Source organism: Lissotriton vulgaris, chromosome 9 (genome assembly GCF_964263255.1).
Source record: "Lissotriton vulgaris chromosome 9, aLisVul1.2, whole genome shotgun sequence".
NCBI lineage: Eukaryota > Metazoa > Chordata > Amphibia > Caudata > Salamandridae > Lissotriton > Lissotriton vulgaris.
This window is the reverse complement of record NC_141697.1, coordinates 1241538777-1241559730: the sequence shown is the minus strand read 5'-3', so window position 1 is coordinate 1241559730 and position 20954 is coordinate 1241538777. Positions and strand designations below refer to the sequence as shown.

At 48.7% G+C, this 20954-nt stretch overlaps 1 protein-coding gene across 7 annotated transcripts in view; it reads left to right on the top strand.

The window, feature by feature from the left end:
• Positions 1 to 20954, top strand: part of PBRM1 (polybromo 1) — a 368051-nt gene that overhangs the window by 209810 nt on the left and 137287 nt on the right. For all 7 annotated transcript variants that reach the window (XM_086939413.1, XM_086939411.1, XM_086939408.1 and 4 more), the window contains exons 19-20: positions 7047 to 7204; positions 13681 to 13947. In XM_086939413.1, coding sequence (XP_086795539.1) covers positions 7047 to 7204; positions 13681 to 13947 — 425 coding nt within the window. The remainder of the gene's footprint in view (positions 1 to 7046; positions 7205 to 13680; positions 13948 to 20954) is intronic.

Genomic DNA, 20954 nt, shown 5'->3' with positions numbered 1-20954 from the left:
GATCTTTTCAGAGAGTGGTTCATAAGGCAAGGGGACCCGCTGCAGACACCGCCGCAATTGAATGTTTCTCCACTCTTGTGAGAAGTGGTGGCCACATTTGGCTTTTACTTAAATGTATCTTCAGAATGCTTGAGTTATTCTATCGAGAGAGAGGGGCATTGTTCAGTTTAGCATTGATCGTTCTGCATAAAGTAAATGAGTATTTTGTGTATGGAATGCTATGTTAATACTGTGGAGCTAATTGGAGAACTTGTTAAAGTTGTAGGGGGTTGAGGGATTGTAACAGATTTCTCCTCACACATCCATACACAAGCATAAACCCGCACATACTCGCACCCATCCACAAGCACACATACTCACTTCCACCCATCCACGAGCACACACCTGTACATACACCCTCAAATTCCAAAGTTTACACACAAATGGTAACGCATCCATTCATACATATACAAACACACAAACGTTCATATAATCCTCTTACTTGGCGGTCCGATAATGGCTCCACCAAGAAGGCGGCACTATCGTGTGGCAAGAGGTTACCATGAGTGCACAGGACAGCTGCATTAGACTACCTCCTCTCATTGGTTAACCTGGTCATGTGACAGCCAGTGAGAGGAGGGACCTTTCCTAACTCATCAATGGGTGTGGTTGGTGCCGCTTAGACATGTTGAGCCCACCCCATTGTCTGACAAGTTGGAAAATGGAGGTGTGAGGCTTCGCTGATTGGCAGCCAGTCTAGGGCACCTCAAAGCTTATACCCAAGGCACCCAGGGCTGACTTAATCAGTGACAGTCCCCTCCCCCTCCCTTCTTCATCAGGGGAGGATGCTCCCAGGCTGGTGTCACTGCCCTCTGGGCTGTGCGATCTTCAGCCCGGGGCATCTTGCTCTGTTGTACATGTGCATCTGAAAGAGATACTTTTGTGATAGATTCCTTACCTTAGAATATCCCCAGGCGTCAGACTGGATCTGGAAAATTTTGCGTAGCAATACCCCTGCGCGTCGGTAGGCGTCGTCCGTGACTCCGCGTCCGTCGTCGGCGTCGTTAACACCGGAATGACGTCGCTGGAGTACTTAGACGCCGCCCTCGCACGCTGACGTCAGTTCTTCTTTTTTCCGCACCAGCTAGCGCAGATTCGGAGAAGTCATTTTTTGACTAAACTTTTTGGATCTTTTGATCTATTTTTTCTCGAGTCGTTCGACTCCTACGTTGCCTCTAGGGATGCCCGGGTTCAAACCCTGTTCCAAGTGTAACCGCATGATGTCGGTTACTGACCCCCATCGCTGGTGTCTTCAGTGTTTAGGCCTCGACCACGACGACCGTACCTGCTCCGACTGCCGGGCCCTGACGTCTAAGGCTAGGCGGGAGCGGTCCCGCAAGCGACTGGAGATCCGGCAGTCGGCCCGCGCCGTTCAAGGTCCCGGTCCCACAGGAGGTCTAGGGACCGGTCGCCGGGTCAGAGTCCTCGTAGCTCCGAGAGTTGGCAATGGTCTTCGGGATCAAGATCCTCAGGTAAGAGGCATGAGAGGTCGGAAAGGCGTCATCGCACTTCCGACCCACCCCGACGCTCGCGCGACAAGGCCGGGGGTTCGATTGCCACCACCCACGCGGCTGCGATGGAGTCGCAAGCGTCGCAATCTGCCCCATACCTTCCGGTCCCTGGGCATGATGCGACGCCAGAGGAGGTCGAGCAGTACCTCATGGCCATGAGGTCCCTCCCTCTTCCGCTGGGTTCCGTGGCGCCTCCGGGCCCAACGGTCCCGGCTGGGGGGCCTAGCGGGTTGAGTGCTTCGGCTCCGCCGCCGCCGGGTGCTTCGGCCCTGACGCTGCCGGCGACTTCGGTCCCGGCGCCGCAGGCCACCACCGGATCCGCTTTCGGATCCGCTTTTGGATCCAGGTTGTCGCCGGTCGACCTCACCGACGCCGGCCCCAAGGGTGTCATCTCCGGCGCCGCCTCCGGGCGACGCCGTCCCTAATCCTGCCCTCGATTCGGTTCCGGCGCCGGAGCAGCGCCGCTCTCGACGTTGCTTGGAGATTTTTACTTCAATGAACCGGCCCCATCTTTGGAACCTGAATTTCAATTGATGGGGGACGAGGGGGATTGGGAGGGGTCTATGGTCCCACTGGCACAGGAGTGCCAATCTCAGCAGGTCTGGACATATGAGCTTGGGGATGCCAGTGGACTGGACACCTCGCCAGACACTGGCTTTGTCTCCCCTCCAACCGTGGCTACGGAGGAGGGGGGCTGCCTACAGTGTAGTGTTGACGCGGGAGGCCAAGGCCTTGAACCTGGAGCTCCCCGTCGCGGCCGTGAGGACTAACTTCCTCACTGAGGTCCTTAAACCGCTGGCAAGCTCGGCTGAGCCTCTACTGCCGTTTAATGAGGCCTTGTGTGACGTTCTTTTGGGCACTTGGTCCAGGCCCGCACAGGTCAGCCTGTAGATAGGAACGTGGCCAGACGCTACCGGCCGACTCCGGGCGACCCTTGCTTTTTGTCCACCCACCCCACCTCCGAGAGCCTGGTTATCCAGGCCTCTACTTCCCAGACCGCATTCCCTACGGCGCCGCCTGATCGGGAATCCAAGAAGTACAAACAGTTCGGGAAGAAGGTGTTCCCGTACCTAAGTTTGGGATTGCGGACAGTCAATACCGCATGCCTCTTGGGCCGCTACACCCACACTCTGTGGGACACGGTCGCGGACGTGCTGCCACAATGTCCGGAGGCGGTCCGGGCTAAACTCGCCCAAGCCCTTGCGGAGGGTTGAGATGCGGCACGCTATTCTATCAGGTGTGGGCTGGATACCACGGACTCACTGGGCAGAGCGATGGCAACGACGGTGGCAGTTCGACGCCACGCCTGGTTGAGGACCGCCCACTTTTCGGCTGATGTCCAGGCTACCCTTTTGGACATGCCGTTTGATGGCTGTCTCCTCTTTGGCGACAAGGCAGACCATGCGCTTGAGCGTTTTAAGGACTCCAGGGCTACGGCCAAGTCCTTGGGCCTCTCGGCCCCATGTCAGCAAACAGGTGCCTTTCGCTACTTTCGTGGCCAAGGAAGGGGCGCTCCCACATGTGCTGCCAGCCACGCGCCGCAGACTAATACACAGCGCGGTGGCGGCCGTGGAAACCGCTGTGGCGGCGGTCGGGGACAACGGCGAGGCCAGTCCACACCTTCCCCTGCAGCATCTGCCTCAAAACCCTCCTAGTCCGTGCTTTCAGGCCCATGTGACGCCAGTGGGGGGGCAGGGTTCGCCATCACCACTTCCACTGGTGCACTGTCACGTCGGACAGGTGGGTGCTGCAAATCGTCCGAAGGGGCTACTCCCTCCCCTTTGAGACGACCCCTCCAGCCATGCCACCGCAATACCACCGCGTGTCGGGGGATCATTTGCAACTTCTGCAAGAGGAAGTTACGGCCATCTTGGCCAAGGGGGCCATCGAGCGCGTTCCTGGGCCAGAAGTAGGGTGTGGTTGTTACTCCCACTACTTTCTGGTACCCAAGAAGGGCAAAGGGGGCCTGCGCCCTACCTTGGACCTACGGAACGTCAACGGCTTTCTCCGGAAGGAGAAGTTCAAAATGCTGACATTGGCTCAGGTCTTAGCTGCCCTGGACCCAGGAGACTGGATGGTAGCGTTGGACTTGCAGGACGCTTATTTCCACATCCCCGTTCTGCCGGCCCACCAGCTCTACCTGCGGTTCACGGTAGGCCACGAGCACTTTCAGTTTACTGTGCTCCCCTTCGGCCTTACCAGCGCCCCACGGGTGTTCACGAAAGTGATGGCGGTGGTCGCAGCTCATGTGCGCAGGTTAGAGGTTTCAGTCTTTCCCTACCTCGACGACTGGTTGTTGAAGGCGGGCTCGCCCCAGACAGTCGTCAGCCACCTCCAGACAACGGCGGACCTCCTGCACCAGCTGGGGTTTTCCATCAACGTGCCTAAGTCACACCTGTGTCCCTCTCAGAAGCTCCTCTTCATCGGAGCGGTCCTAGACTCGGCACAGTTTCGGGTTTATCCTCCCGAACAGCGGGTCCGGGATATTTAGGCTCTGATTCCATTCTTTCAGCCTTTATTCCGGGTCTCGGTCAGGTTGACGCTGCGGCTTCTGGGGCTGATGTCCTCCTGCATCCTTCTGGTGCATCACGCCAGGTGGGGGATGCGGTCTCTGCAGTGGGACCTGAAATTTCAGTGGGCCCAGCATCAGGGCAACCTGTCCGACCATGTCATGATCTCAGAGGGCACTGCGAGACAACTGCAGTGGTGGCTCACGGACAGCGATTGGGTAAGCGGCAGATCCCTCTCCCTTACCCAGCCAGTGCACGTAGTTGTGATGGACGCGTCCCTCCTGGGTTGGGGAGGCCACATGGGAGAGGCGGAGATCAGAGGCCTCTGGTCTCCGGCGGAGTCCCGGCTCCATATCAACCTTCTGAAGCTGCGGGCGATTCGTCTAGCATTGAAGGCATTCCTCCCCTCTGTCCGGGGGAGTGTAGTGCAGGTGTTTACGGACAACACCACCGCCATGTGGTACTGCAACAAACAGGGCAGGGTGGGGTCATGGACCCTCTGCCAGGATGCTCTGCGCCTCTGGCAGTGGCTGGCACATCAGGATGTGACCCTGGTGGTTCAACACCTGGCAGGTTCTCTGAACGCCAGGGTGGACGAGCTCAGCCGAAGGTGCATGATGGATCACGAATGGCGTCTGAACTCGGACGTGGCGAAAGGCCTCTTTCTGCAGTGGGGAGAGCCTTGGTTAGATCTATTCGCCACCGAAGAGAACGCGCAATGTCATCAGTTCTGCGCGCTGGAATTTCCAAGGCGGCACTCGCTCGGGGACGCCTTTAGGCGCGAGTGGAGTTGCGGTCTGTTGTACGCCTTTCTGCCTATACCACTTCTGCCCAGAGTGCTGAAGAAACCCAAGCGCGACCAGGCACAAGTCATCCTTGTGGCTCCGGACTGGGCACGAAGGTACTGGTATCCCGAGCTACTCAGTAGGTCAGTCGATCCCCCTGATCCGTCTGCCTCTTCAGGAGGACCTTCTGTCGCAGCAGCAGGGGACGGTCCTCCACCCGAACCTGTCCAGTCTCCACCTCCATGCTTGGAGATTGAGCGGCGACAATTGAGGCCATTTGACTTGCCTCCTGAAGTCTGTCATGTCATTCTGGCAGCCAGGCGTCCCTCCACAAAGTCGGTATACGCCTGCAGGTGGAACAGATTTGTGGCATGGTGCACAGCAAAGGCTGTGGATCCTCTCAATGCCCCTCTTCCTTCTTTCTCTTGCCCAGCAGGGCTCTGCTCTGGGCACTATCAAGGGCTACCTTTCTGCCCTTTCAGCCTTCTTAAGGCTACCTGATCAGAATCTTTGTTCAAGTCCCCCATTGTCAACAGATTCTTGAAGGGCATCACTCATATGTTCCCTCTTGTTCCTTTTGTGATGCCCCAGTGGGACTTGAACCTGATTCTAACTTACTTGATGTGCGCTCCCTTTAAGCCGCTTTGTAATTGTCCTCTACGTCTTCTTACCCTTAAGACTGCTTTCCTGGTTGCCATCACCTCTGCCAGGAGAGTGAGTGAGCTCCAGGCTCTTTCCTCTAAACCTCCCTTCCTTTCTGTCCATCCGGAGAAGGTTGTGTTGCGGACAAAACCCTGTTTCCTGCCCAAGGTAGTCACAGCCTTCCACATCGGTCAGTCCATCACCTTGCCCACCTTCTTTCCGCCTCCGCATCCCTCGAAAGAGGGAGAGGCTCCACCGTCTGGACCCAAAACGTGCGCTTTCATTTTACATGGATCGCACACGCCAGTTCCGGGTGGATGACCAACTGTTTGTTGGCTACGTGGGTGCGAAGAAGGGACGGGCGGTACATAAACGGACCATCTCTCGGTGGGTCGTTCTGTGCATCAAAGCGTGCTACTCTTTGGCTCGGAAGGAGCCTCCTGTTGGGCTGAGGGCCCACTCCACTCTGGCAACGGCGACTACTACTGCCCTGGGCCGAGGAGTCCCCTTGCAGGACATTTGCCAGGCGGCTACGTGGGCCTCGCTGCACACGTTCGCGAGACACTACTGCCTCGACAGACCAGTCCGGAGGGTTGGCTTCTTTGGCCGTTCCGTCCTCCAGGGCTTTCTGGTGTGATTATTGGTTCGCAGACCCACCACCGGGGTTGGTATTGCTGGGGTATCTATTCTAAGGTAAGGAATCTATCACTAAAGTGTCTTTCAGATGCACAAGTTACTACTTGTGTAACGATATATCTGTAAGAGACATTAGTTAGTGATAGATTCCTTACCGACTCACCCATCCTCCCTGTTCTGCGAACCGATATCTAGGGTTACGGTCATCCCCTTTCAGGGCCCTAGTTTCATGGCACCAGTGTTGGTTCTATCATGGCTCTGCGTATCTGGCGCGGAAAAGCTGTGTATAAGAACTGACGTCAGCGCGCGAGGGTGGCGTCCTCCAGCGACGTCATTCCAGCGCTAACGATGCCGACGACTAACGCGGAGCTGCGGACAACGCCTACCGATGCGCAGGGGTATTGCTACGCAAAAGTTTCCGGATCCAGTCTGACGCCTGGGGATATTCTAAGATAAGGAATCTATCACTAATTATTGTCTCTTACAGATATATTGTTACACAAGTAGTAACTTGTGCATTAGCACTTAAAAGCGCCCGCTGCCAGAATCATGCAGAGAGTTTGAATCTGGAATAGTCTAAGGCTCGAAGCTGTTGCTTCAGTCCATTAACCTTTTCTTTCTTGGCTTTATCTGGGTTGTGGATTTACATATTAAATATCCCTGAAGTCCCAAGGTTCGTTCTCTTTGTGTTTGCTGCTACATCACATAATTACCAGTGTGTGTCGGACTTCTCACTTTATCTGTGCACATCTAAAGCATAAACCAGTCTGTAAAGCCATAGAGCGCTGTACAAGAGGAGGGGTCTCTCCTCGGAGATTGGGAGCAGGATTTTGGATGGAAGAGTTTAAGAGGTCTGTACGGTGGCAATGTCCTTTATTATGCGGCACGGCTGCTCAACCTGTTATTCTTCATGTCTTGTTCAGGTGAGAAATGGCTGTACGGCTGCTGGTTTTATCGTCCAAAGGAAACATTCCACCTTGCCACTCGGAAGTTTTTAGAGAAAGAAGTTTTTAAGAGCGACTATTACAACAAAGTGCCTATTAGCAAAATTCTCGGCAAATGTGTGGTCATGTTTGTTAAGGTAAGTCTAATCAACTCGGTTGGGAAAATGTGCTCCAGACATATTCTTGTGATAATTGTCTGACTTGTAAATTAACGTTTTTAATATCCTGGTGGGAGGGTTTTACTGCATTTAAAGGTTGTGCGCCTAGTAGGAGCAGTGAAACAAAACATCTGTTTCTACTGGAATGGATCATTCATGGATTGATGTTCTATTTGAATTGTGCTCCCTGTTAATCTGGAAATCCTCCAATAAAAATAAAATATGTAACATGTTTTGTCATTATGCCAGAATCCAACCACAGGGCTTTTTTCTAGATTTAATTGAGCTTATTTATACCTATACCTGCCTGCCTTGACAAGCTCCCCTGTCACCACACTTCCTGAAATTCTGTAACGCGTCAAAACAAATAAAACCGAATAAGCAACTCACCTTGGAGCCCGAGAGGGACGTCTTAGAACTGATAGATACCATTAAGAAAGAACAACCGTTACCAGTCAGTAAACGATCCTTCTCCATATCTGGATCTTTCATTGATCGAGGTGTTATCTGGATAGAATACATAGCAGTAACCTAAAAAGGCTGACCGTGTTCCTACTTCACCAAAACAGGTTCTTCAGCATCACCTGACCCACTGCTTCTGCAGTTTCCAGAGTGCTTGGAGTTCTCGGCGGATAGCTCTCTGGTTTGGAGATCTCCACCAGAAGCTTGGTGGCCTTGAACAGTCTGTCGTGTCCTTTCTAGCTGAATGAGCCAGGCATGGCCTCGAAGTTGTCAGTTTGCTTCTGGTAGGCAACTATGATGGAGCCTGACAAGCACTTTGTGAAGGTGACTTTATCCACCTGCTGCCACATTCGTGACCAGTTAAAGGCTACAAGCTGCTGAGTTGCACTTTGCCAAGGTGTATTTTTTTCCATATAAGAGCTGCTGACTCTTTTCACATCCAGCGTTTGGGTGTTGCTTATTTATTACTTTCAATGTATTTTTGCATGTTTGAGTGCCAACGTCACTCGGTGGTTATCCGAGCATTATGCAAAAGAACAGTTCAACTGCATGCAAGCATTGAACAAAAACACACATTGGCTATACAAGAGTTCATAGGATTTCACTACGAAGCGTTGCATGTAGAAGGAATGTGGGATTCAAGCTTTTCTGTTTGGTAGTTTAGACAAAACAACCAACCCCATTTGTTCCTATTTATTTCTTTAAATGTCTGGTTGAGGTCCAGCGGATTTATCCGCGTCCAGTATTGCCCAGGCGTATTAGATCCATCTGGCAACGTTTCAGGTGAGGGGGCACGTTTGTAGTATTGGGGTGGTTGCCAACTGTGTTGTTTTCTAAAGGATTTCCTTGCTAAGATGGCCAACTCCTGGAAATAAGACCCATGAGTTCCGACATGGCCCTGCTTCATCTTCAACCATCAGTTGGGTGATGCGCAAGTGGGAAAGGGGTTTAGTTGAGTTTGTCACAATGATGACACACGCTACGTTAAGCTCCCATCCTGTAGCCTGTTTCACGATTTAAAAAAATGCAGCGCAGTCATTCTATGTGATTTAATGACCGGAAACAAGCATCCTGGGACTCAGTGGGACGGTTATGCCCAGACCTGGGTTCTGTGCTCTCTATGCCACAGGAGTCAAGCAAGCAAGCAAGCCTGGCTGAAGACGGCAGAAACCCTGAAACCGGTCCTAGGAAGCTTGATTCTGGTCCAGGGAGGACCTGGCCTATCAGTTTGGGCTAGACTGTTCTAATGAGGCACAGGGTCAAAACTGATTTGCATATGGCTGGGTCCAAACTGGAATGACATTGTGAGCAAAAAAAAACCTGATGGATTTCGGACCAGATCTCTGTACTGCGGTGAATGTTTGACATTGTTCTGCATTCTGTCCATCAAGATTTGTGTTTGCACTGTGAAAGCTATGGCAACAGTTCCTGTAGCTCAGGGCAGGATGCACTCTATTTTGTAAGTGATGTTTGAAAGATGTCTTCCACGTTTTGCTTGGTTTGTAGTGGGCCCTGCACAGGGATTGGTCAGTCATCCCATGAACTTGTACAGAAAGTCCAAAAGTTCAAATTCTAAAACTGTAGGATACGGGTGGAGAGGCTAAAGGGACACACTGAATTATGGTGCATTAACCTGCTCTTGTCCCAGATTAGAAATCTGTTGTTTGCAGCTATCTGAAAGTGAGGGTGAACAGAGAGTATAATTCTGGAGCCCATTTTGGCACCATGAAGCTCCCGATGCAGGAGCATGTGCTACAGGGGAATTGGAGGAAACTCCTTAAGGAACTGTCCGTCTGTAGTCGGTAGGAAAAACATGCACCAATGATCCTTGCTCTGGAAACCAGGAGGTGAACCATATGCATTTATCGTTTCCCCCTATAGACAAAATCATTCACCATCATTTGTTGTTGCTCCGTTCTTGAAATTCGGATCTGAGGTCATCTGCCTTGTTATACTTGCACTCCGTGTATCACTGTTTGGAAGTCCTCATCCATTCTGTTCTGTTGTACTCAGGGAATGTGTTAAGTGCATGACTGCCCAGGATGAGTCTCCCAGCTACGAACATAGTTCAGGACCCAGACACAACCAGATTAGAAATGCAGCCAGGATTTAAGCTGCTTCCTAATACTCCGTTCATCTTCCATTATCCGTAACCTGACAGGCAGAGCATTCCGCAATTTGGAAAAGGGATGCCCACCACTTCTCACTTTCTGAATTATCAGGGCCACCGCCGGATGTAAAGTTGCGGATTGCAAGCTTGTGGTGGGCATATAAGGTTGAATCAAGTGATTTAACCGCACATGGCCCTTTCTTGTGATAAACTCGGGAGATTCAGAGAGATTTAAATTGGGTCCTCTGTTTGGTGGGTCCAATGCAAGGAGGTCAATGACCCTGAGACCAGGTGAAGCTTTGTTATCTTTGTCAGCAGACGGGAGCTGGATATTGCACCACCTTCAGTCTCCTTAGGACATAGTGGGGAATCCCAAATAAAGAGAATTGCCGTTGTCCAGGCATAAAAGAACGAAGGCCTGATCCACAGTCTTCCATGAGGAAGAAAGCAAAAACCTTAGATCTTAGCATTCTTTGATAGCCATAGCAGCTCGCCACCAATTTCCCTACTGGAGACTCACAGAAAGTTTACTAACCAGCCAGAAGCCTAGGTTTTTATCGTAGCTTTTGGCAAGGGATGGTTGCCTAGGGAATCTGGCCACCAAACCGTGGACCAGCAGTTAAAGTCCTTGCCAGCCACCATCACCTCAGTTTTGTCTCCATTGAGTTTGAGGCCGCAGGCTGCCATCCAGTCTGCTACCTTCTTCAGGCCTGGTTTAATCTGGTCGGCTATGGAAAGGTTTCCGGATTTAAGGAAATTGCAATCTGTTTATCATAAGACTTGACCGTCTTGGGCAAGGGACGGATGTGCAAGTTAAATAGTGTGGGTCTCAGTGAGAACACCTCGGGCACTCCGCACTTAAGGGAAAAAGACTCGGAGTAAAACGGCTCGTCATAGACCTGAAGACTCTTAGCCTTTAAAAACGAAGAGAGACATTTCTGTGCTAGGTCGGTTACCCCTGAATATTGTATCCTCTGCAGCAGCACTGAGATCAGTCAAAGGTCCGCGCTCAAATGCAACAGAATGACAGCTGCTGAACCCCTTGAGCTCGACTCATTTTAGGATCCTCCACATCTAACAGAGCAGTCTCAGTATTGCGTCGGGCCAGTGGGATGGAATATGTTATTTTTTCCAAAAACGCTGATAGTTGCTGATTGAGGTACTTTTCCAGTACCTTGCCCACACAAAACAGCAGGGATATTGGCCTGTAGTTTCCCGCTAGTGAGAGGCCTCTGCATGTTTCCAGGAAGATGGCACTATGCTGGCCAGATGGTGATCTGTCCTGTTCTTCTCTGGAAACAGCCTCCCCTTGCTCCAGAGACGCAACATTTTTGTGCTGTCAGTCAGCACCAGGAACGAATTTCCTTCACTGTCCCAAGCTGTAGTAATTAGTTATTTATACTTTGCTTGTGTTCCAGTCTCATGTCACTTGTTGACAATGGGCCCAGATGTGTGCCCAAATCCCCAGTGCACTATGCTTGGGGTTCGTTGACTTTAATAAACTGCATTCTGACTGTCAAATAGACTCTGACACCTCCAGTGGAGAGCTCCAGCCTTGTGCGGCATTGGACTAGGGACAACATCTGCCAGTGTTAGTGTTTTAAAGGGCTTTATTCATGGCCTTCCTTTTCAGGAGGTGGGGGCGGGGGGGGGGGGGGGGGGAGTATCTCTAGGAATCCATATTTGAAACCCTAATCCAAGTGTTGGTGGAGAATGGTCATCAAAGGCCCTCGTGTGATGTTTGTGCAGAAAAGAGGAGGGACTTGTGCATGGATTGTTCCTCCTCCTACGTCGCAAGGCCGCCTGTAAATTGACATGGCCTCACGTTAGGATTTAGACTACAACTGAAGCCCTAATCTAGATCACCATCTTGAAGCCACTAGTGGTTGCTTGGGAGGGGAATGTCCTTGCCATAAGCTGTACCACTAAAAGCAAAGGCGGTGGTCCCCGCCTTCCCATCGTGAACGCAGTGGTAAGCACAAGATGAGAACCAAGGTGCAGTGCTGCATTCATTTTGTTCTGAACTGGTAGCCAGAACCAAACTCAAAGGACCTTTTCCTCCAGGAACATTTTGGGTGCAAACCTATGCTTTCCAAAGAATCTCGATTTTTTTTCTTAATATCTGAAGTGTCTCTTATGAAGTGGCTTTGATGCCCACACTGCCTGTAGGCCTCTGAGCAGAAGGGCAGAACCAACCCTTATTCTGTCTTTCTTTTTCGTCAAGCATGCTGCTTGTGTTAGAGACAACAAAAACCCATTAGGGCGACCACCTTGATGCACACTTTAGCATTTGAGTCACCGGTACTGGCCTCAATATGAGAGGAGTTATCTGATTCTAGATGTAGAGAATTCCAAAACTATTCTGCCGGAACGGTACCAAAAATATATATAGAGAGATTTTTTTATTTTTTTAACAACAAATTATTTGGTAATGGGTCCTCGATTCCCCCTTAACAGATTGGTGATGTACAGCACACCACTTAGCCAAATCACGATATATTTAGGAATTGTAAGACAACATGGTGTTCCATATGGTGAGATCGAAGTACTGCTTGTCACAGTGAAATCAGAACAGAATAATGTACAGCCTGTATTATATTACCAAAAGCCTGTGAACTGTTAAGTTCAAAGTTAGTCAAAAGGGGGCAATTAATCAACTCCTTATTTTGCCCCGTATCAGTCAATCTGTATATTAATTTAGTTCATTGTTGACCTTTCGACCTGTTTAGACTTTGGATCCGGGACTTTCTCAGGACAACAAGGAAGTGATACATCCTCCAAACCCACTTACTGATGTGCGGATGGACAAGTATATGTCCTGCATCTTGGCAAGGAGGGCAGATTAATGGAGCTGCCTCCATGAATCACACGCTTCAGGGTCTATTGCCCTGGATACAGGTACAGCGGATGGGCCCTGTTCTGCAAAACTACCAAGAAGCTTAAGTTGATTACAAGTGTCTCAGTTTAGATGCTTGTGGCATTCTAGAAGATTCTGTTCTCCTGTGTGATCTCATTTTCTGGAACATCTACATCATCTTCCTCAATATTCATCGGAAATGTTATCCACTAAGTTATCAGGTTCACCTCCTCCTATCATGTTTCCCCAGTAGACAAAAATCAACCTTTGATGACGTTCTCATCAGAGGAGCAGCGAAGCTCAGCATACCGATGCCTGTTCCACCTGCAACCACTTTATTATTGAGATCTCTCCACCATAGGTCGGACTCCTGACCACTTCTAGCTTTGCTTCTAAGTTATTTGGAAAGGGCTATTGAGCTTTTTCTGACTCCTTTATCGGCCAAGTCTGCTTCAGCTAGACTTTTGAAAAGATACACACCACTCCATCCAGGACCGTGTGCTTCATAGCACTGCAACTTGATTCTGTGATTGTAGCCGTGGCCAGGAAGTAGCATGCTATGCGACCGACCTCCGCTGTCTCCTTATAACGAGGTGGATGATTCTGGAGAAAGGAAAAATATACAGGACCTCGGCTAGAGTCATAAAGATGGCTAGCATTGCTGCCGTGCTAGGGTGCTCTATCGGATTGCCTCCAGCACTTCATAGAGACATTACCATGGCAGGACAGCCATCCCTTCCAGGAGGGGCTCCTAGAAGGCATCTCGCATCCCGTAGATGATGCAGAGTCATCGCACCTCACGTTGCACAACTATTGCTGCGATTGTGCATGAGTGATAGTACTTGGCTTTGCCTTACCGGACCTAAACATTCTTTGTGGTGTGCAGCAAGTAGACGTATCTGGAAGAGGAGAGTATAGTCCGAGATTTACTTGTACGTTAACATTGTTTGTAGGAGAAGATCAAAGCAGAACTGTTTTGCCATCACTTAATGTCTGCATTTTGTTGTTGTTTTTCTCTTTGCTTAGGAGTACTTTAAGCTATGTCCTGAAAACTTCAGGGATGATGATGTATACGTTTGTGAGTCTCGTTACTCTGCCAAGGCCAAGTCGTTCAAGAAGATCAAGCTGTGGACGATGCCCATCAGCTCGGTCCGGTTCGTCCCACGACACTTGCCTCTGCCAGTCGTTCGCGTCGCTTCTGTCTTTGCCACAAAAGAGAAGGAGGAAGATGAGAAGCCCCCCGAGGCCGCAGAGGAGAGTCAAGTGGAGGAAGGCGTTCTTTGCTTTGTGAAGGTGAGTGCCCTGGTTACCCCTCTCCACTGCGTGCAGCGCCTGTACTTTCCTTCACCCACTGTCGGTGTATTTGGATGAGCTCCGATAGCCGGTTTCCGTTATCAAGAGTTATGTACTGAAAAATGTTACAGTGAATTTACACTTGATGCATTTTAATGAAATACTTGACATGGCCTATTCCTTTCACGTTCATCTCTGTGTGGAATCTTATTTCTGTGCTTGTAATTAACCCGTCTTGCCTTCTGCGTGCTTCTGCTTCCATGGAGCCCGTTTTCTTTGAAACTCTCAAACGGCGTTCATGGTCCCTTCTTAATCATCTCTCCTGCCAGTGCTTTAAATGGGCAGGTGCTGTCTGGTACTAAGTTACCTGTACTTTAACTTGAAAGGGAGAGTACTTGCACTCCTCAGCACTAGTCCAATATCATGAAATGTGGATTGTGTCGACGAAGGAGGCCTTTTGATTTCCAGGCCACCTTTTACCATGAGCATAACTACATTTCTAACCTTCTGACAAAATAAATTGCATGTTCGCTAAAGAACGAGCTATGCGAAACATAAACATAAACATCAGCTGCATCAAAATATTATTCAGCAGCACATCTTTTCTTTATAAAATGAGGAAACGACATCAAAAGGGTGAATCTTTCTATTCATGCATTGTATTTTGTGTGAAATAAGTTTCAATTTCATCTAACATAGAAACGATTTGTAGCAAGCATTGTCAAAACATTATTAATCAAAAACCTTCCTCAGTGTTATGTGAAGCTTTCATTAAAGGCATGTCAGGGTAAGGTTCGCTTCTACACATTTTTTGCAGCCTTAGCGCACTTAGTTAAGTCGCTTGTAAAACGACGCTTGCTTTAGGCATGTTTGGGGCCTAGTAGTATTGTGTAGTTACCTAGTACATGTTAAATGTTGTCAGTTCAAGCATTCATTTGGATTTTGTATGTATCGAGATAGGTCTATTCCTTTGCATAAATGTGTATAATGTTTATAAATATATATTCATTAGACCTGCTTAACAAATGTACATATTACTTTTCAGACACTCGCCCACAGTCACTGATCTGGGTTAAATCCATCATCATTCTTTAGCTTGCTTTGCCACCTCAGTTCATACCCAGCTATATGCAAATCAGTCTTGACCCTGTGCCTCATGGGAACAGTCCAGCCCGAACTGCCAAGCCATGTCTTCTCTGGACCGGAAATCAGCATCCTGGGACCGGTTTCAGGCTAGCTCGTGCTCTCCATGCCACTGGAGTTAAGTTATCCTCCCTGATGAGGGGTTAACCCCCGAAACTGGTCCTAGGATGCTTGTTTCCAGTCCAAGGAGGACCTGGCCTGCCAGTTCGGGCCTGACTGTTCCCATTGGGCGCAGGGTCTGATTTGCATATGTCTGGGTCAAACTGGAATGGCTTGGGGAGAAAACAACGATGGATTTAGGCCCAGATCTCTGTACTGTGGTGAATGTATGACCTTGTTCTGCATTCTATCCATCAGTTGTTGTTTTTTTATATTCTATGGTTAACGTGTTGAGTTCATATACAAGTGTATTTTTAGCTCGAGCCTAGCGCATGCGCTGCTCTGTTGGAGGCTTCATGTAATCACTCAAAACTTTCCTGTGTGGGTCTGACTCCCCCGCGCATTTGTTTGGCTGTGTCACTTTGAAATAGGAGGCAGGTGCATGTCCCTCCTCTTTTGCAAATGTTAACTCCGGGTGGCAGCTGGGTCCTCCTGGGTCACGTGCTTTTGGTTTTCCTTTTTCGAGGCATCCCATTCAACGCTTTAATTTTAATCGAGACCGTGTAATTTTCTCCTTTTTTTTTTTTTTCGAGGCGCCCCATTCCGCGCTTTACCATTAAACTGGACCATGACACTTTTTTTTTTATTTAGTCGTTAATCGGGACTGCACCACTTAATTTTGATGCAGCCTCAGCTGGTTTCATTTTGTTACTGTCTCCACACGGCTTTTGGTTAGCGCGACCCCATGGCACGGTGTGACAACTGATACATAAACATGCCTGAGTTTTTGCAGTATACTGCACATTGCAGCACGCTGGGGCGCACAACCAAATGCCCTATTACCACCCCAAATGTCTCCATGTGCTGCAGCAACAATTGTGGAATCTCTCTCCTCACATTAAACTAGAGGGGCGTAATAGTGGAACATGCGTTGGGGGACCAAGAGGCGTATAACTGCTGTGTGTCCTGTGTTATCAAGGAAGAAGGTGGTAAGGCTGTTATTTTTCTTTAACATTTTGAGCCAGCATTCTCCAACACAGCTGTGATTTTACAGCAAAGGCTGACATGCTCTCCCGTCTTCTACAATAGTGCCCTGCTTTATGTGGAAGATTTGTATCTCTCTGTACATGCTTGCAAATATGTGCCAAAAACTATACTTTAAAAAAAAAAAAAAACTTTATTTATGATTTTTAACATATATCATAGCAGTACGTAGCAATTTTTTTTTACAGTGAATCATAACACAATAGCAATAGTCTCTTTAGTCGAGTGTCTCAGCCTCAATATGGTAGATGGAGCAATACAATTGTACACAAAGTAATGACAGAGGGTATTCAGAATAATGAGAGAGAAAAAAGTAAAGATTTGGTGACATTTTTGGACTATTCAAGGGTTCAATTTATCAGTACACATCGTTAGGCAGCCTGTTCTTCTTCGTTAATACTAGGTTCCTACTCATCCGTTATACAGAGCAAGCTTGGTGCATGTGTGTCTTGAGTAAGAGCGTGGGTGTTGGAAGATAGCTCGTGGCGTTCACGCATCTGCAAGTGATGTGGGATGTACATCCTCAGAGCGTTGTGAAAGGAGATATCCTTGAAGGAGTTCCCATATGTCTTTGGATTTGGAGGCATGTGGCAATAATTCCGCCTAGGTCTGCTCTTGACAATATGTTAGGTCTGTCAACCATTACTTAAATTTCGGGGCTCAGCCCCTCCCCCACCTACAGGCCCCTCGTGTCTTAGCTAATAATAGTGAGATAGCGAGGATTTTTCTGTACGTTTTGGGTATCTGTGCCGTGCACCTCAGAAGTGCAAGCAATGGATCTCTCTCCAGCACACTGACAGTCATTTTCTGAAGCGCCTCAAGCATCTGTTCCCAGAACTCTTGAATTCTTGGGCATTCCCATGCTAGCTGTAAGAATCGCACCCCTGGTTGTTTGCATCGTTCACAGCTATCAGTATCTGTCAACTTAAACCTATATTTCTTAATCGGTGTATAATACAGGCGGTGCAAGTATTTATAATGTATCACTCGCAGCCTGCAGCTGGCCGAAATCTGTGCCGTTTGTAGACAGCAATACTGCCACTGATCATCCGTTATTTCTCACCCTAGGTCTTCCACCCAATGCGAGCAAGACGGACTAGTAATTCCTTCTCTGTGCATCCGTATATTGTTGTATAAGCCTGACGCTAGATGTTTTCCATCAGTCGACCCTAGCATTTGATGTAATGGGATGAGGTTTGATGGTTCGTGTGGGAAATCGGGGATGATCAATCGCATTCCTTGCCTTAGGCGCACGTAAAGGAATACGTCCAAGGGTGTGCATTGTACTCCTTGTAGTAAATGCTCCAGGGAACAAAATGCCCCTGCGTGGAATAGGTCTCCCCAGGTGTTAATATGAGATAGTTTACACAAGCCTAGAAATCCCTTCTCTTGTAACAATGATAGGTTGGGGTGATACGTCAATGGAAGCCGAGGGGAGTAATGGAGAGGTGAGGCCAGTAGAGACGTTATCTGATTCCATGCGTCAACCGTACCAGTGATAGTGGTGGGTGGCGTTGTACGAGTGCGAGTAGGCCCATGTATCAGTCCACTCAGTGGTACTGGGTCTGCGAGCCAATTTTCTATAGCTATTTGTGGCGTGTAACGAGGGGGATGTATCCAATAGTAGGCGTAATGTGCCTGTGCGCACAGGAAGTATATTTCAAAATCGGGGATATTGAAACCCCCTGAGCATACGGTCTTATTAGGGTCGACCATTAGAGTCTCGTTGTTTCCCAAACCCAGAGCAATCTGATTCATTCAGAGTGTAACGTGTTAAAAAAAATGCCGTCCAGGGTGGTAGGGGATATTGAGGAATAAATAGAGGAATTGCTGGGGGATGACCATCTTTATAAGGGATGCGCGTCCTGCAAATGAGTGGTAGCGATATCCAGCGCGTAATGTTAGTGTTGAGTCCCGTTATAGCCGTACCTTAGTTTGCCCTTTTTGTTTCTTCCTTATCTCTAGTTATCTGTATACCAAGATATCGTAGATCTGTGTCGCACCATTCTAGCGGGAAGTCAATTTGAAAGGGGATCACTGCTGGTGTGAGAGGAAAGACTTGTGATTTCCCCCAGTTTATATTAACACCAGAAACCTGCTAAATCGTATAAATTCTCGCAATATGGGGTTTATATTATGTTGGGGATCAATGATGTAGAACGTCATGTCGTCCGCATATAGTGATATTAATATTTGGCGTAGACAACAGAGGAATGCTTAATCTTTGTGGATCTGACGTAACCTAGAAGCTAACGGTTCTACCGCAATGGCAAACAAGAGCGGGGATAGCGGGTACCCCTGTCAGGTGCCTCTTGAGATTGTTATCCACTGGGATAGGTGGTCATTGATCAATATCTTGGCTGTGGGTTGTTGATATAATAATTTATTCCAAGATAAGTAAAGAAGTGGGAAGCCCATTCTCTATAATACCCCAAATAAGTAATCCCACTCCACCGAATGAAATGCCTTGGTGGCATCTAGGAACACTGCGGCGAGTGGGAATTCGGGTGCTACTGTCTGGATCAGGGAGAACAGAGTTCTGAGATTTGGGACGTGGCTCTGCCCGGCACAAACCCTGATTCGTATTGGTTTGTCCATTAGGAGAGTTAGTCGGTTGGCCAGTGCTTTTGCCAAAATCTTTGTTTCGCAGTTTATCAATGGTAATGGACGATACGAGTTGCAGGACTCAGGGGGTTTCCCGGGCTTCAGCAGTGACATAACTATTGCTTCCCTCATCGAGGGGGGAAGCATGCCCATCTCCAGAGATTCCTCATACACCTCTTTTAACACTGGTTCCATTATGTAGCTTTTATAAAATTCAGCCGGTAGGCCATCTGAACCTGGTGCCTTCCCGTTCTTTAGTTGCATTATTGCGTCCTTTATTTCATCAATCTCGAATGAGAGGCTTAGGAATTCTCTTTGTGTATCACTAAGCCAACTTCTTCCATGAAATCATCTAGTTCAATTGATCTGTGTCTCTGGGATGTATATAAAGTTCTGTAATGTGTGATGAATGTGTCTAAGATGGTTAGTGTGTCTCGTTGCGGCAGTGCACCAGGTCCCTGTATCTCTAATATGTGAGTAGTGAAGTGGGGGCATCTCATCCCCTCAGCTAGTGCCTTACCCTGCCTGTCACCCTCTCCATATTTGCGGGCCATCCAGTAACATCCCCTAAATATCGACTCTGTGCCTCGTCCTCCTATTCAGATAATTTTTCTCAAACCTTTTTGCACTCACCCTGCTTCTCCTTGTCCAATTTGCCTCTCCAGTCCTCGTAGTTCCCGCTCCAGTGTGTATAGTGTGTTCCTTATATCTTTTAGTACCCCAAAACTCTTTGAGATGCAAAAACCCCTAATCGTTCCCTTAAAGCTTCCCATATTAGTTCAACGCTATCCACAGAGCCTTTGTTTCTGACAAAAAATCTTTGATTTCCTCCCCTTATTCTGCCTGAAATACTATATCCAACAGGGCAGTGGGTTGTAGTCTCCAGCTCAGTCTGGGTCTGCCATAGCCTGGTGGGGTGAGCGATACCTTCACAGGACAGTGGTCCGAGAACGTTCTAGCTAAGTGTGTCACATTACATATAGCTGGCCCTAATCCTCTGGAAAGCAGGCAGTAGTCTATCCAAGCTTATGTTCCTCTGTGGAATGTAAAGTGAGTACCTTCCTGTAGTTGTGGTTGTGTGTGCCTCCAGCTATCAATCAATCCACCTTCCTCAATTATGCCCCACAGCGTCTCCTGTGCGTTGGTGTAGTGATGCGAGTGAAGCCAATGGTCAATATTTTGCCCCACAAATTGGTGAAAAATTTGGAGCTGTCTATGTTGGGTCCATAGCAATTCGCAATTGTGACTCAGTCACTGCCCAATCGTCCCCATGTAATGACATATCTTCCATGTGGCTCCTCTATCACCCCCGCTAGTTCAAAACTGGTTTGTTTTTTAAAAAGTATTGCCGTACCGCGGGCGCAGGATGAATAGGACGAAAAAAGTCGACAGCCCGCCCATTCGCTGGCAAAGATCTTTAGAGCCTTTGGGTAAAGGTGGGTTTCCTGTCATAAGGCCACGTGTATCTGCTGTCTATCTAAATAGGCCAGGACTTCCCATCACTTCCTCGGATCTCCAAGGCCCATGATGTTCCAAGATATCACCCGTAATGTGTTTCTATCCTCCTGTGCCATTGTACCAGCTTGTCACAATCTGGCCACGGTGTTGTGAATATGCATACATCGGTATTTGCATATATAGAGAGACATACATTTTAAGAGTAGTCCGTGTATTTGTTTCACTGTTACTATTGAACTCCTGTACCTCCCCCTCCCACTGAAACATCCCAAATATGCCAGTTGTGAGTATCCCTCCCCCCTCCCCAACACCCAGTAGCTGCTCCATTATAACAAGTACGTCCATCCCTTCCCATTTGGAACTTGGGAAGAGGATTGAGAGAAGCATAAACAATACAAAAACAGTATTGGGGTTCTCCCTGTTGGGGTAATGCAGCTGGGTGACCCACGAATACCTCTTGTCAGTCCAGGTGTTGAGCATCGTGCTGCTAGTCCCTGGATGGATTTCAAGGGTGTCAGGCTACAAAATGGCTTCACGCTCCCTCCGGTGTATCTTTTGGTATTAAGGCCTCAGTCCTCTTGTGTACAGTGTCTTATCCCATGTTTGCGCAAAAACTTCTTCGAACTTGACCATGTTCACCAGTCGTGAGATATGTTGTG